The 16164-nt window shown below is 65.4% G+C and overlaps 1 protein-coding gene across 5 annotated transcripts in view; it reads right to left on the bottom strand.

Annotated features, from left to right (window-relative positions):
• The window catches only part of SLC22A18 (solute carrier family 22 member 18), an 81269-nt gene that overhangs the window by 15360 nt on the left and 49745 nt on the right, over window positions 1-16164 (bottom strand). The window contains exons 1-5 of one of the 5 annotated variants that reach the window (XM_066379818.1): window positions 10672-10776; window positions 7932-8224; window positions 3697-3794; window positions 3319-3479; window positions 2792-2924 (exon numbers count right to left, since the gene is read on the bottom strand). In XM_066379818.1, coding sequence (XP_066235915.1) covers window positions 2792-2924; window positions 3319-3479; window positions 3697-3794; window positions 7932-8075 — 536 coding nt within the window. In that variant the 5' untranslated portion in view covers window positions 8076-8224; window positions 10672-10776. Of the gene's footprint in view, window positions 1-2791; window positions 2925-3318; window positions 3480-3696; window positions 3795-7931; window positions 8225-8441; window positions 8590-9086; window positions 9272-10582; window positions 10646-10671; window positions 10777-16164 lie in introns of those variants that run through there. The other 4 variants (XM_066379840.1, XM_066379635.1, XM_066379728.1 and 1 more) reach the window with 4 other exon arrangements.

The raw sequence follows: 16164 nt of genomic DNA, 5'->3' as shown, positions 1-16164 counted from the left end.
GGCCCCTAAGGGGCACTGGACTTTGCCTGACCCTTTGCTTGATGGGACCCAACTCCCGCTGGTGCCCCGGGCTGCTCAGACCCCAGCCAGGCCCACGGCTCCCCCAGGACCAGCCTGAATTGGGGCACCGCCTTGCGGTCACACATGCATCCCACCTGTTAGCAAAACCACACCAGAACCTGCCCTCTGCTCTCTGCCCTCTGCCGCCACAGCCACCCCTGCTCTGGCCGCCATCCCGTCCTGCCTGGACTAGGGCAGTATCCCCCTCGCTGGTCTCCCAGCACTGGCCCAGCCCTCACATTCTCAGCAGGGCGGCTGGGTCGCACCTGCCGCCTCTTCCCACCCCCCTGCCCGCACAGGGCTGCCTGGCCTGCCGCCTCCTCCCACCCCCCTGCCCGCACAGGGCTGCCTGGCCTGCCGCCTCCTCCCACCCCCCTGCCCGCACAGGGCTGCCTGGCCTGCTGCCTCTTCCCACACCCCTGCCCGCACAGGGCTGCCTGGCCTGCCGCCTCCTCCCACACCCCTGCCCGCACAGGGCTGCCTGGCCTGCCGCCTCCTCCCACCCCCCTGCCCGCACAGGGCTGCCTGGCCTGCCGCCTCTTCCCACACCCCTGCCCGCACAGGGCTGCCTGGCCTGCCGCCTCCTCCCACACCCCTGCCCGCACAGGGCTGCCTGGCCTGCCGCCTCCTCCCACACCCCTGCCCGCACAGGGCTGCCTGGCCTGCCGCCTCCTCCCACACCCCTGCCCGCACAGGGCTGCCTGGCCTGCCGCCTCCTCCCACACCCCTGCCCGCACAGGGCTGCCTGGCCTGCCGCCTCCTCCCACCCCCCTGCCCGCACAGGGCTGCCTGGCCTGCCGCCTCCTCCCACACCCCTGCCCGCACAGGGCTGCCTGGCCTGCCGCCTCCTCCCACACCCCTGCCCGCACAGGGCTGCCTGGCCTGCCGCCTCCTCCCACACCCCTGCCCGCACAGGGCTGCCTGGCCTGCCGCCTCCTCCCACACCCCTGCCCGCACAGGGCTGCCTGGCCTGCCGCCTCTTCCCACCCCCCTGCCCGCACAGGGCTGCCTGGCCTGCCGCCTCTTCCCACCCCCCTGCCCGCACAGGGCTGCCTGGCCTGCCGCCTCCTCGGCACCCTCCCTGCCCTCCACCCCCTCCACGCAGGTCCTCCTGCCTCTGCCCTCGCCTTCCTGAGTCAGGTGACCGCCAGGCCCCACGGCCCCCCGATCGTGCTATATGACTTTTCACGCCACGCAGTTCGACCAGGTGTCACGGGAACACATGCCGTGTTCATTTCACCCGAGGACTCAGCCAGCCTGTCTTGTTGGCGGCTGTACCCCAGAACCCGGGATCCCGGGGACACTTGGGGCATGCTCAGCAGACCTCGGCGAGGAAACATGAATAAAGGGGTCCCGCCCGAGGGGCTCAGCAGAGAAAGACTCCTGAAACTCAGGCTCTGATGAAAATGCTGGGGAGGGGGACAGGGGACAGGGACAGAGATAGCTCTCTGGAGGGAGGGGTCATGACAAGGCCACCATGCCATTCGGTCCTCCAATCCCTCCCTGCAGCTCAGCCATTAACCAGCTGCCTGGGGTCTGTCTGGGGGGCACTCAGAAACCTGGGGACACAGCCCCCTCGAGGCCCAGGGGCTGGCATAGAACCATCCACTACTGGAGGACCGGGTAGGTGTGAATGGAGGTGTCCACCCAATGCCGCCGCCCTGGGCATGTGCCAGCGTGTTGTGGCGGATGTGGGCATGTATGTGTGTGGTTCAGACTCCAGGGAGGCTCCTCCCCTGAACTCAGTCCCGGGGCAGCTCACCCAGGTCTCTGCAGGGCCGGGCGGGGCGGGGCGGGGCGGGGCCCTGACCTGCCAGCACAGGGCCTCTGGTCAGGGAGCCGGTGGAGGCCTCTACCGGCCGTTGAGTTCCATGGCCACCACCCAGACCAAAACCAAAGACCTGGGTCTGAATGAGGGCTGTGTGCGAGATTCACCTCTTATGGCAAAAGCCGATTTCACGTGGGTGTTGGAGCGCTTCCAAGGAGGGAAACGGGGGGGGGGTGCAGGATGGGGGCACCAGTCACTCAGCCGCAGAAGGGAGGGCGCGGCCCTCTGTAGCCAGGCCGGGCTTTCCCGGGGCCAGGTGTCCTGGGTTCAAGGTTAAGCTCTTCCCCCAGAGACACGCCCAGCCAGCTCTGCGCAGCCTCACCACAGGCTAGGAGCCCGGCACGGCCCACTCTGGACACCACGTGTGGGAGCGGCTGCTCTCAGGAAGACCTCAGACTTCTCTGGGTGTGGAGGGCGACAGAGGCCTTTGTCACACTCAGTTATGAAACTGCCCACAAGCTGCCTCACCCCCTAGAGGCTCAGGGTCCAGCGTCCCCTTTGCAGGACCTTAAGGGGCCCAGTCCCGTTATCCCAGGACGTTGCCCCAGGGCCTGCCGTCCAGTTTCCTTTAGGTCAGGGAATTGCCCTTCTGGCGGGGCGGGTCCCCCGGGTCCCCCACACACACCCACAGCCTGGGACCGCCCCAGGAGGGACAAGCGGCAGAGGGAACCCGCGCCTGCACCTGGCGGGGCTGCAGCGCGGGGCGACGCGGATCCCCGCTTAGCGTGCGGTGGGGAAACCGAGGCCTCCAGAGGGGACGCGGTCGGGTCCACGTGTCCGAGCCAGGCGGCGGCGGCGCGGAGCCCACCCAGCCTCAGACGTCCGGAAAAGCAATCCCACCGCCCCCTCGCTGGCCGGTGCCCCCCCTCCCCGGGCCAGGGCCTCGCCCCGCCCTCCACTCACCCGCAGGCGGTGCTCAGGGTCCCGCCGAGCAGGGAGCCCAGGATGGTGCCGACGCCAAAGCAGAGGCCGAGCCGGCTCAGGGCCGTGGGCCGTTCCTCGGGCGCGGAGAGGTCGGTGATGACCATCTGGGCGGCTGGGGGCGAGGCGGGGGCTGAGCGGCTCGGTCCCCTGTGGACCCCTGTGTGGCTCAGGCCACGCCCCCACACCACCCCTCCGTGCGACTAGGCCACACCCCCAAAGACCCCTACACCTGTCTCTCTCTCTCTCTCTCTCTCACACACACACACACACACATCACACACACCGCCCCCTCACAGATCACGCCCACACATCACCCCCTCACCCCCACTCCTCCCCTTTGATCTGTCCCACTCTGGTCCAGGTCACTCCCCAGGTGAGGTCTCACATCATCACCCCCTTCATTCCGTCCTGCTCTCGAGTCCAGACTGACATCCCTGGGGGTGCCCTCCGGCCTGCCACCCCCCACCCCGCGCCCCTCCAATCAGTCCTCCCAGCCTGGCCCCTACCTGGCAGCGTGTGCATGAGCGGAGCCGGCAGGCGCGAGGCAAAGAGCAGGACCACGCCGGGCAGGGCCGGGCTGCAGGCAGCCGCCAGGAGCAGGAAGGTCGCGGAGGACCCCAGGAAGGAGACGGTGAAGGCGGCCCGCGCCCCGCGCTGGTCTGCAAACCTGCAGGGAGCAGTACCGGTGACCCTCCAGGGGGCAGGCAGGGTCCTCCCTCCTCCTCTGCCCCGCGCCCACCTCCTAGGATTCGGGGATTGGGCGCCACCCAGCCTGAAGGGGACTAAAGCTCTTCCGTGCCTCAGTTGGTCCCTCTGGGAGACGGAGCTGCGGTCACACTGGCGGGGCCCAGTGTGAGGTCAGGAACCTGGCAGGCCCACAGTACCTGCCAAACATGGGCCCACCCAGCAGCTGGAGCAAGCCGAAGGTGGTCTGCAGGTAGCCAAAGGCCACGGAGTCCAGGCCCAGCCTCCGGGACAGGTACTGAAACGCAGGAGTGGCCCAGGGTAAGGGGCTGGCAGGCCCCCAGGACTGGAAACCAGGGATCTCGGTGGTCAGGGGCTGGGCAGGCCCCCAGGATTGGAAACCAGGGGATCTCGGTGGTCAGGGGCTGGGCAGGCCCCCAGGATTGGAAACCAGGGGATCTCGGTGGTCAGGGGCTGGGCAGGCCCCCAGGATTGGAAACCAGGGGATCTCGATGGTCAGGGGCTGGGCAGGCCCCCAGGATTGGAAACCAGGGATCTCGGTGGTCAGGGGCTGGGCAGGCCCCCAGGATTGGAAACCAGGGATCTCGGTGGTCAGGGGCTGGGCAGGCCCCCAGGATTGGAAACCAGGGGGACTGGAAACCAGGGGATCTCGGTGGTCAGGGGCTGGGCAGGCCCCCAGGACTGGAAACCAGGGGGACTGGAAACCAGGGGATCTCGGTGGTCAGGGGCTGGACAGGCCCCCAGGAATGGAAACCAGGGGGTCTCGGTGGTCAGGGGCTGGGCAGGAACCACGGTTCTGTCCCTGACTGCTCTGTAGTGTGCTCATCTTGGAGGGGAGCCTGGGGGAGCCTCTGGGCCTTCCCCCCAGGACCCACGGCGGGGGGCTGTGTGAGGCTCAGGGGAAGGCTCTGCTGGCCCTCCTTCCCTCTGTGGGGTGCACCTCAACCCCCACCCGCTGGGCTTCTTTCCCTCAAAGAGGGTGGGGAAGACTGAATTTTTCCAGGTCAGCGGGGGATTGCCCCAGCGTGTACCCTGCGGACCTCCGGGGGGCATCCCATCTCCCAGCGGGACCGGGCCTGCTCTGGGAGTCTTCCAGCTCCTCCTGGCCCTTCTGCAGGGTGCCCAGCTGGGGAGCACAAGGTAGTGACCGGTGTCCCTCCAGGGACCCGTGACGGTAGGGACCCAGGTCTTCGGGACTCCAATACTTTGCAATACTTTGTAGCTGCTCCTTCCCCTACCCTGGTCTCTGAGTTCCTGACCCCTCCCTCCAGTGATCCCACTTATAATGGGTTGAATTGTGTCTCTCCCAAAAAACATATGTTGAAGTCCTAACGCTCAGTGCTCAGAATGTAACCTCATTTGGAAACAGAGTCTTTCCAGATGAGGTCACTAAGGTGGGCCCTCCTCCAGGGTGACTGGTGTCCTGGGTAAAGGGGGATTGGGCACACACACTGAGGCAGAGCCTGGAGCATGCGGCCCCAGCCAGGGCCAGTCTGTTGCCCCCAGAGGATGGAAGGGCTGGGAAGGACCCCCCCTCCAGGCTCCAGAGGGAGGTCTGCAACACCTGGCTCTGGACTTCTGGACTTCAGAATTCAGGCCGTACACTTCTGGGCCTCTTTTTTCTTTTCTTTCTTTTTTTTTTTTCTTTTTTATTTCTCCGAAGCCGGAAACGGGGAGAGACAGTCAGACAGACTCCCGCATGCGCCCGACCGGGATCCACCCAGCACGCCCACCAGGGGGCGACGCTCTGCCCACCAGGGGGCGATGCTCTGCCCCTTTGGGGTGTCGCTCTGCCGAGACCAGAGCCACTCCAGCGCCTGGGGCAGAGGCCAAGGAGCCATCCCCAGCGCCCGGGCCATCTTTGCTCCAGTGGAGCCTCGGCAGCGGGAGGGGAATAGAGAGACAGAGAGGAAGGAGAGGGGGAGGGGTGGAGAAGCAGATGGGCGCCTCCCCTGTGTGCCCTGGCCGGGAATCGATCCCGGGACCTCTGCACGCCAGGCCGATGCTCCACCACTGAGCCAACCGGCCAGGGCCACTTCTGGGCCTCTAAGTCACCTGTTTCCTGTGCTTTGTCACAGCAGCCCCAGGAAATGAGTGGGCCATGCCCCTGTCCCCCCCCCCCCCGCTCTCCCTAAGCTCCCTGGGGACGGTGGGGACGTCCACCGCGGTGTGCACACGGCCTTCCCCAGGGCAGCTTTGTCTCAGGGTCATGGTTCGGTCACCCTCCGCTTTGTCTGCCCCTCCCCTCACTCGGTCAGCTGAGCTGGGCTGTCTGTCTGTCCTTGTGCACTTGGACAGCTGTCACACATTACCCTGGTGAGTCTGTTCTCGGCCCCACATCCCACGGTGCCCCTCCAGCCCACCTCAGCCTCTGGCCTCCCCAGGGGCAGCTCTGGCAGGTCTCCCTAGAGGATGGACCCCTGCTCTCCACGCCTCCTCCCTCCCCTGTCCCCTTGGCTGCAGAACCCCTCTGAAGAGCTGCCTAGCCTCACTACCCCACCCCCACCCCCGCTGCGGTGCTCCCCTCCTCTGAGGTCCCCTTTGCTCTGGGTCCTCGGCTTTGACCTGCAAACCTGCCCTCCCTCCACCTCCGCTCCCCAGGGAGCCCAGCCTGGCTGGAGGCACGAGGGAACAGAGGGAACACCGTGTGGTCTCGTGAGCCGCATGGCTGTGCGGGCACATGTGACTCCTGGCGCCTTCCTCCTGATTCCTGTGCTCTCCGCTCAGTGTCCCCGTCCAAGCCTGGTCCCTCTGCTCCCCTGCTGACCCCTCCACCCTTCCAAGGGCACAGTCCAGACCCCCAGTGTCGTCCTGATGTCCCCGTTTCTCACGCGCCCCTGCCTGCCCAACCCCTCAGCAGCTCCTGAGGCTCAGCCTTGACCACAGACCCCCACTCCAGCTGCTCCCTCCCTCCTGGAGACCCTATAACCCTCTCTGGCCTCAGCTTTCTCCCCTCCACTTCCACCCCACCCCTCCCCAAGCCTCACTACTGCCCCAGGGCCTTTGCACATGCTAGCCTCACTCCTTGTTTCCTTTAAGCTTTTGCTGAATGTCGCCTTCCTAGGGATGCCTTCCTCCCCCCCCCCAACCTGCCACACATCCTCAGGCACTCCCAGGCTCCCCTGCTACCCCCAGCCTTTTCCACAGCACAGTCTGACTGGTCTTGTTTACTGTGGGTGGCTGTCACTGTCCCTCTATCACACATACACACAGCGCTGTCAACCGTCAGCTGTGAGGGGCAGCTTGGTCAGTCCACGTGCTCTGCTGTCGTCCGAGTTCTGAGAACAGGACACACACAGTGGGTGCCCAGCATGTCTAAGGATTCTAACTGTTCACGCATCACCCCCCACTCCAGCCCTCTGAGGGAGGGATGGTTGGGACCCATTTTACGGTGGGGACATCGAGGTGCCGGCCCAGGCTGCAGGGCTGCAGAGGAGGAGAGGAGGTGGGCTTGGACCAGGCTGTTTGACAGAAGAGAGCTGGGCCTTGGTGCTCATCGGTTGCCCTGGAGCCCCTGCCTGTACCGGAATGGTGACAGAAATGATACCCACTCCCACCCCGACCCCCAGGCCCAGGTGCGGAACTTTAGAAAGTGCTTAGTGGCTGGTGGCAAACCCCACCAGACCAGGTGGTGGAGGACGTCTGGGGCTCCTGCACTTCCAAAGCCCCCTGGGTGCTGCTGCCTGGTGGTGGTGGTGGGGGGGCCAGGAGAGCCTGTGCGGGGCAGCCCCACGGGGTTCTGGACGGAGAAACAAGGGTGCAGGGGGCTGGCTGGCTGGTGAGTGGGCGGTAACTGGAAGCCACAGTGGCCAGTCACCCACCCGACTGCGATGACAGGCAGAGTTCCAGACCAGGGGCGGTGGCAGAGGGGGAACGGGACGTGGACCCAGAGCTGCCGTCCTGGTGGGGGAGACAGAAATTATCCAATACCATGGGACAGGATGTGGGGGGTGGGCACGCTGCCCGAGGACTGACCGACGGGGACCAGGGACAGAGGGAAGGGGCCCAGGTACCAGGCAGGTGTCGGGAGGGCCTGCCCCAGAGGAGTCAGAGCAGAGTTTGAGCGCAGCCAGGAAGTGGGCTGGGAAGGTGTGTGCGGAGGAAGGGGGTCCACAAGGCAAAGGTTGTGGGGGGCAGGTGGGAGGAATGGACCTTGCAGGCTAGAAGACGGTGTGGTGGTGGGGCTGTCCTCCTATAGCCCCTCCCCAGGGCTGGCCTTGCTGCCAGAGTCCAGGAGGTGCTAAGCGGGGGGTGTCAGGAAGCATAGTCCCTGGGTCCCTCACTCAGCTCCAGTGTGGCCATGGCCCCCCAGAGAGAGGGGCCCGGGCAGCGTCAGACTCCCACCGCCAGCCCCTGACCCGGCACAGAGGGACGGCGAGAGGGACTGCGAGGGCAGGCTGGTGGAGGTGCTCACCGGCAGGACGGAGAACTGCATGAAGAGACAGGTGAGCTCCAGGGCAGCCAGCACATAGGTGAGGAGGAGGACCCAGGACCGGCCCGGGGTGTGCGTCCCGGCAGGGGACTGGCCCCGGCCCCTGGGGGCCCCGGGCCCCTGCATCCTGGGCAGTTGGCTGCTGCAGGAGACCTTGCCGGGAGCCGAGTAGGAGGCTAGCAGATCTGGCAGGGGGCAAAAGTCCTGTTGCACCGGTGAAGGCGCTGAGTCATCGGGTGGAGGCGGCTGGCACGGGGCCTGGCGAGAGAGCTGGCCTGCGGGGAGAAGACAGTGCTGCTGGACCCCCACGGGGCTCTCCAGCCGCCCGTCCGCGGTGGTGCCACCTGGAGCCAGCCTTGCCCTTGGAGGAGGTGGCAGCTGGCCCTCTCCCTCCACAACCGACACCTCCTGGTGTTGGGCACACAGCCCCCATGGGACTGGAGACAGGGGCCTCCCTTAGCAGGGCCGGGCTCAGGAACCCACATGCCTTACCCAGGCAGGCACCGGCTCCCCAAGGTTGGAGCAGACAAGGCCTGGGGTGGCTGCCCACTGCCGCTCAGGTAGGTCCCTCCTGAGGGGGGGGGGGTGGATGTGGGGTCCTGTGCCGGGCGGGTGGGGAGTCTGCCTAGGCCCACGGTGCAGCTCCCGCCCCTACGGAGCAGCTCTTCGTGAAAGGCCTACCTTCCTGGCTGCTCCAGCCACAGCCGGAAGGGGCTTCCAGGGTGGCCTAGGGGTGGGGTGGGGGACACAGCCCGGTCCTCCAGGCCCCTGGGAGGGCAACCCTGCCACACCTCCTGCATGGGGGCCCTGTCTGCTTCCCATGCCCCGATCGGCTGGAATCAGATTCCGCGGCTTCAGGGAGACCTCCATCAAGTCTTGCCCAGTTAACAGGAAACTGTACACTTGGGCCCCAGGGGTGGCCTTCAGAGCTCAGTCCCAGAGGTGTAGGGGTGGGAGGTGACAGCAAGGAGGGACCCTGGGCTTCGCCGAGCTGCCCTCTTCATCTCAGGGTGCCAGGAGGTTGAGGGGCAGGGCAGAGGCTCATAGTGGCAGGTTAAGGGCACCTGGCTGGGCAGGGGCTGGACGCTGCGTGGGGTACGGTCAGGGGCTGCCCTGGCCCCCAGTAACCTCAGGTACCTGCTGTGTGGCAAGGCTCATCTTGAGTACCAGTTCGGAGAGGTGGGCCCTCCTGAGTGAGTTCGAACCTGGCCTATCCGGGGCGGGACTCGGGGTCTCCCCCTCTCGGGGTGACATGAGATTCCGGCCCTCCCAGAGGGGCCGGGGACAGACAGACAGACAGACAGACACACACACACTCACACACACACACACACACACACTCTCTCTCTCTCTCTCTCTCTCTCTCTCTCCCTCCCCCCCCCGCGCGCTCTCATTGGCCGAGCCCGACACGCCCCCGGCGGGCCCCGCCCCTGCCCCGCAGCCTCGGCCTCCCGCCCCGCCTCCTCCCTCCCGGGACTGACTTCTCCCTCCCAGGACTGACTTTTCCCATTTCTCCCAGGTCGGCGTGGGAGGCAGGAACTTTGACCTCTCGAGCAGCACTGATATCCAGTGCGGTCCAGTCCGGGCATGGCGCGGGCAGGGGGACAGGCGGAGGGACGGGGACGGGCTGAGTAGAAGGATACGAGGGGAGGGGGGTGCAGGGGAGGGAGAGGAAGAAGGGGAAGGGGAGGGAGGGCCGAGACCCAGAGGAGGGCCAGGGGGACTGGAGCATTTGTGGGAAGTTCCCCCCACAAGCCAGGAGGCTGCTGGGAGTTAACAGGCCTGTCAATGTTCCGCTTTTCACTCTCTGGTGACCCCGCCCCCTGGGTGCCCCCCCACTTTTCAGCCGCACGCTATGCATGGACCTGTGGCCTCCAGTGGTCCCTCTGTGAGGTTTGAGGGACTGGCAGGGAGCTGGGGAGGCCTTACAGCCCCAGGGAGCCCCTGCTGCAGCCCTTGGGAGCACACGCACCTACCCCCATCCCCCACCACAGCATGTCCCCGTTGACTAACCAGACACCCATGCTGGACTCTGCCGCCCCCTCCCCGGCAGCTCAGAGCCAGGCCACAGGCCCAACTGTCAAAACCCAAGTGCCCTCTGCCCTGTGTTCTCTACAGCTCAGCAGGGCAGAACACCACCAGGGCCAGGAGCCTGAGAGCCAGCGCTGCGGTGCCCAGGGAGGCCCAGGAGAGCAGGCCGAGGTCCAGGCGGGGAAGGGCAGCACCAGGAGCTGGAGCACCGCTCTCAGGGCCTTTCAGGGAGGGACAGGTGGACCCCAGGGCGGCAGGGGGAGCGGCACCTGCCCCAGCCCCCTGTGTGGTAAGCCTGTGTTCATGGAGGATTTCAGTCCAAACGGTGCAAATGGAGGAGGTCTGTTTGTATCTGAGGACAGGGCGCCCCGTTTTCTGCCCACCCCAGAGATGTGGAGAGCGAACGAGAGCCCAGTGCACCAGCTGGGCTTTCCTGGCCGGACTAAAGGTTGAGGGGACAGCAGTCTCAGGCTCTGGGATTTAGGACTGGGGGGCGGGGACTGGAGCCTGTGGTTCCGTGCTCCAGGGAGGTGGGGGCGGGGGCTGTTTCCTGAAGGCTCCAGAGCCCCCAGTGCCTGGCTGCTGCTTCCCAGGGACCTCACCTGGCTCCTCCTGGGCGTCTTAGGGACAGGCAGGGGAGGCCAGGGCCCTGGGTGCCTGTGGGGTGGGCAGGAAGGGGCTGGTTACTCACCTCTCCCTTCTTCCCTGTCAGGCAGGGCCCTTGGGTGGTGTGAAACCGAAACGGAAACAATCTAGCCCAGCTTTCCTCTGTGTCACCAGCAGGCTCAGGGAGGGCAGGGAGCTTCCTGGTCCCAAGGGAGTGTGGGAAAACTGCCCTTCAGGATGGCGAGGGAAGAGGAGCACCTGAGAGTGTGGAACCCCCTGGGTTAAGGTCTTCCTCCTCCGGAGCAAGCAAGTAGCTTTGGCGGCTGGGGGCCAGCATGACCAACCTGCTCCCTGAGCTGCTCGACAAACGCTCTGCGTCCCATCAGGTCCCTGCATCCCACCAGGTCCCTGCATCCCACCAGGTCCCTGCATCCCACCAGGTCCCTGCCTCCCACCAGGTCCCTGCATCCCAGCAGGTCCCTGCATCCCACCAGGTCCCTGCCTCCCACCAGGTCCCTGCATCCCACCAGGTCCCTGCATCCCACCAGGTCCCGTGCCCAGCCCACCAGGTCCCTGCATCCCACCAGGTCCCTGCATCCCACCAGGTCCCGTGCCCAGCCCACCAGGTCCCTGCATCCCACCAGGTCCCTGCATCCCACCAGGACCCTGCCTCCCACCAGGTCCCGTGCCCAGCCCACCAGGTCCCTGCATCCCACCAGGTCCCGTGCCCAGCCCACCAGGTCCCTGCATCCCACCAGGTCCCTGCATCCCACCAGGTCCCGTGCCCAGCCCACCAGGTCCCTGCATCCCACCAGGTCCCGTGCCCAGCCCCAGGGCATGCACAGGCTCGGGGCCCCTCTTAAGAAACTGTGCCAAGACCTGACGGACCCAGGCTGGCTGGAGGAAGCGGGGACCCAGGCTGGCTGGGGAGAAGGGCTTCTCGGAGGAAGCGACATCTGCACCCAGTCTTAAAGATGAATGCAGACTAGCCAGGTGTGGGGAGGGCATGCCGCGCGGCGGGAACAGCATGACCAAAGGGCAAGCTCGGGGTGTTTACAAACTGAGAACCCTCTATGGGGCGGGGACAAAGGTGGACAGTGGGGCCAGGGGACAAAAGTTGAGTGTGTGGAGAGGGGCAGTGAGTGTCTCGCAGGTCCCGGAAAGGCCCAGGGGTGCCCGAAAGGGCTGGGAGTGGGAAGAACAGGGTGAGCTGCAGTCTGGAGAGGGGTGCCCTGGCTCTCACGTGTGCTGGAGGGTAGAGACCCCCTTGAGTGTCCCAGAGCCGGCAGGACCCAAGGGTCTGGAAGGCGTCTGACCTGCTGAAACTGACAAACGTCCGTTGAGCACCTACTGTGTGCTGGGCTCTGTGCCAGGTGCCTGGGCTGGTCAGCCCACAGAATGGACTGCCCGTGTGCAGCTGGCATCCTGGCGTGCCTGACAGTGCCTGTGCGTGTGTGTGTGCACACGCGTGTGTTTGCATGTGTGTGTGCATGTCGGAAAGGACAAGGTACCCAATCCGTGTGGCAGGGACTGAGCATGTAGGCTCTGCTCTGGGCACAGTGGAGCCACCGCAGGGCTCTGAGCTTGTCTTGATGCTCTGGAAGGAACTCTGGCCCATGTGCTCATCAGGGATGGGGGTGGGGGGCGCAGTGCCGGGCTGCTCCTGCAGTCCCAGCGAGGGGGACGTGGGCTTGGAGGGGAGGTGGCAGTGGGGGGTGTGAGGGTAGGAGTTTGCACATTCGGGGAAGGGCAGGCTGAGCTGACAGGCACCCCGATGCGCTGAGGGTGGGGCCCGGAGCGGGTCTGCACTCCGGAGCTGCGGTCAGCTGAGAAGGGGCCAGGAGGGTGGGGGGCACGGGCTCTGGGCAAGGGGGAGGACCTGCCAGAGCTCAGTGCCCGATGGGTGGAGACACGGGGCATCAGGATCATCACACGGCTGCAGGAGTGTGCATTTTGGGGCTGTGGTCTGAGCTGAAGTTATGAATTGGGGTGTTGATTACATCAAGATAGTATTTATGAGGGGGTCCACGGAAAATGCTTGGGATAGTGCTTGTTACTCCTATATTCCTCAAGGGCCCACCTCAAAGGTCATTTCTTCAAGGAACCAACAAATTTTTGGCTGAGGTTGGACCAGGGCAGCTGACAGGGTCAGATGTGGGTCCCTGATGGGCCCCCTCACCTTCTCAGACCCAGGTGAGGTGCATTTTCAGGCTTCTGCCAGGAGGGGGCGCCCGGCCCCACCTCCATGCTCCCCAATCCCAGATGCTCCTGTCCCAGTCAGCATTCCTTGGGCAGTCAGACTCCAGCCTGGTGTCCTTGAAATCACGGTTTGACAAGGGGCACTCCCAACTCTGCAGCTCCATCCTGCAGGCGGTTGGATTAAGGGTCCAGGAGGGCAGGCTTAAAGCCCCTTTGCAGGTACCCCATGAGGGGGGCAGGTGCCAAGGAACCTTCCAGAACTGGGGTCTGGGAATAGATCTCTAGGGTTGGGGGCCTGGGCAGGGCTTCTTGGAGGAGGGTCAGGTGCTGGACCTTGTCCAGCTCACATGTCGGTTCCAGTTTACCCTGGGTGGGGGGCATGCGTGGGACCGAGGCTGTCAGCCCCTGCTCCCCCACAGCCCAGAGCAGGCTTCGGCAGCCAGTGGGGGCTTCTCTACTGGCCTCGAGTGATCAAGGCACCAGTGTCCAGGCGAAAGGACGGCACCAGCTGGGCAGAGGCCTAAGGTCCTGGGATGGACTCTTACCCACTGAGTGCCCAGCCTAGTGCTGGGATGCAGGGTCTCCTACCGTGGGGTGGGGGTCACTTCAGGGCTCATATAGCCACAGCCACACAGAGCGATCAAGGCCTAGCTGGGGAAGCTGCTGGGGGCGGTGGCCCAGTGAGAGGCCTGCAGGCAGACCTCGGGGACCCGGAGTGGCAGCTGGGGTATGCCGTGGGGTGGGGCCAGAGAAGAGGACGCGCAGGGGACCCTCACACAGGCACCACCTGCATCAGCTGGCCCGCGGCCGAGGCGTTTCCAGGGTGCCTGCGGTGCTTCCCGCGGTTCTCTCTGGACCTTGCCCTGGGGGAGGAAGGGAAGATGTTCGGGGGGGGGGGTCCCTGCAAGGTCATGGGGCCCCACTTCCAGGCCCTTTCGAGGGACACCGCACCCCGACTTCTGTGTTTGGGTGGGAATAGCAGTTTCAAAGGAGGGCTGTCCATCGGGGAGCCAGAGGGGGAAGCGGCCGGCAGCTGGTGGCATGGCCTGGCAAGGGCTTCGAGGTGGGGTGACCGGGCAGAGGGCAGCCTGGAGTCTGGCGGAATGGGCCTCTCGACTTCACAAGAAAGCAGGGCTCAGCGAGCAGCCACGCACCTGCTCACCAGGCTGGGGGGGGGGGAAACCCACGCGGGTCACGTGGCACGAGCACGCTCCTCCCCGGGGGCGGGGCTCCTGCGGCCCCACCCCCACCCCCACCCCCCAGCTGGAAGCGGCTGCTTCATGTTCTGACTTCCATTCCGCATCTCCTCGCACCTTCAACCCCTGGGAACGGAGCAGAGAATCCAGAGAGAAGCAGGAAGGACTTCCAGAAAGGCAAAGAGGTCGCAAACCTGTGCACCCTCCGTAGCCTGGAGAGCCCCCGGCCGGCCGTCACCGTCACCGGTCACCTCCCCGTGCCAGGGTGGCAGTTCCGGCGAGCCTGGACGTTTGGTTTCTGGTGGGGGCCAGCCACGTGAACGTATCCGGAAGCTGAAGCAGCTTCCTCCCTTCTCCTCTGCTCTGGGCACCTGGGGCCTGGCTGCTGGGACCTAGGAAGCCTCCTGCCCCAAGGCCCCTGGTCTGCTGCTCAGCCCCGGGCCGGCCGGGTCTCGCTCACACTTTGCAGACCGAACGAGCATGAACAAGACCCTGCAGGACTTGGCACAAGCCATGACCCTGGAAAGTCCCCGGACCCCTGTCACCCTCGGGCAGCTGGCCTGCAGCCTGGGCACTGCCTTGGTTTGTTCACCTATTTCCGCCCCAGCTCACGGGCTTGGAAGCCCCCGGAAGAGAGGGCTCCCCGAGGTCTCAGGGAGACAGGTGTCTGCTGGCTGGCTGGGTGGACATCGATGAAGACACAGATCAGACACCCCTCATCCAGGCCCTGACCTGACAGTCAAGGGGGCTGCTAAGGTCACACTGCCCACGGTGGCCAAGCCAGGACGAGATCGACTGTGCAGTCAGCCCCGCTGGGCTGGCATCTCCATGACTCATGTTGACAAGGATCTTGTCCTCTCAAGGACAAGTTTTCCCCATCTGTGACATGGGGACAACAGGCATCCCCGCCTCATAGGACACTTGTGAGGATTCCACGTGATAATTCACACACAGGGCATGGCATGGGGCTGCCCGGAGGCTGGGTACCGAGCCAGACTCGTCTGGGCGGGCACAGCCTGTATCCGACTCTCTGAACCTGAGGGGGGGGTGGGCAGAGGCGAGCACTGTCCAAGCTTGTCACAGGAATTATGATGCAATCACGGTGTCATTATTATGCCAATACCATTTCATTCTGTCTGACTATTTGTTAGGGGGCTGCACATCAGGGGGTGGGGGTGGGCAGTACCTGGCTGGCATCAGCCTCTCCCTATCAGCCCGCATCCCTGGACTCAGCCACTGTCCAGGTTTCATGGCAAGGACAGCAGGGTGGGTTGCCGTGCCGGGCTGTGCTCTGCCCACTCCTCTGGGCAGCAGGGAGGGACTGAGGAGGGGGTGGGTGATGCTTCCTTCTCCAGGAGGGGACCCTTGTGCCGGGTACATGGGGACGTGAACTTCGAGCCTCTTTAGGAGCCCTACAAATGAGAAAGCAGAGGCACAGAGAGGTAAAGCCACTTGCCCAAGGTCACACAGCAGGGAAGAGGCCGTTAGTTGTTCTGCCTGACTCCAGAGCCCACAGGATCACCCCTTGACCAGGCGGCACCCTGACTTTGCCCCCGTCCCATTCCTCTACTGTGTGAATGCTGCCGGCATGCAGTGGCCAGAGGTGGAAAGGCCAGAGGTCACCAGCAGGAAGCCATGCCCACTGGCACCCTGGGGGGCAGCCATGTGTGGGCTATGGCCTACTCCCTGGACCCCAGCAGGGGCCTGCTGCCTCTCCCCTCCCACCCCCACTCGAGTGCCCTGGAGGCCCTTCCTGGCAGCATCCTCCCTGACTCCTCCCTCCCTGTCCTTCATCCCACCCCCACATCCCAGGGTCCCAGAGCCCTCTGCCCTTCCCAGGCCCCCAGCCCCTGCCCTCACCTGGCCTTCCAGGCCTATCCTCTACTACTCCTCCCCAACCTCTGGGGGTGGCACTTGCATCCGTTACTCAATCACAGGACCCTCCCCAAGCTGGAACCCTCTGGGGCCCACAGTGTCTTCCTGACACAGCCAGCTCCTGGGACGGGCACACCTGGCCACCCAGCCCTCTCTGGCCCTCTCGCACCAGCGGTGATGGGCTCGGGGCTGGTGCACGGCCCCCTTAGCTCCCCCTCTTCATCCCAATCCCGGGGTGGACCCTGGTGGGGCGGCTCCTGCTGTACCCCACTTCCCGCCACCATAGCACAGATCACCCCAGGAGTTGT

Source organism: Saccopteryx leptura, chromosome 1 (assembly GCF_036850995.1).
Source record: "Saccopteryx leptura isolate mSacLep1 chromosome 1, mSacLep1_pri_phased_curated, whole genome shotgun sequence".
In the NCBI taxonomy this organism is placed as follows: domain Eukaryota; kingdom Metazoa; phylum Chordata; class Mammalia; order Chiroptera; family Emballonuridae; genus Saccopteryx; species Saccopteryx leptura.
The sequence above is the reverse complement of the archived record's forward strand: the minus strand, read 5'-3'. Positions and strand labels throughout refer to the sequence as shown.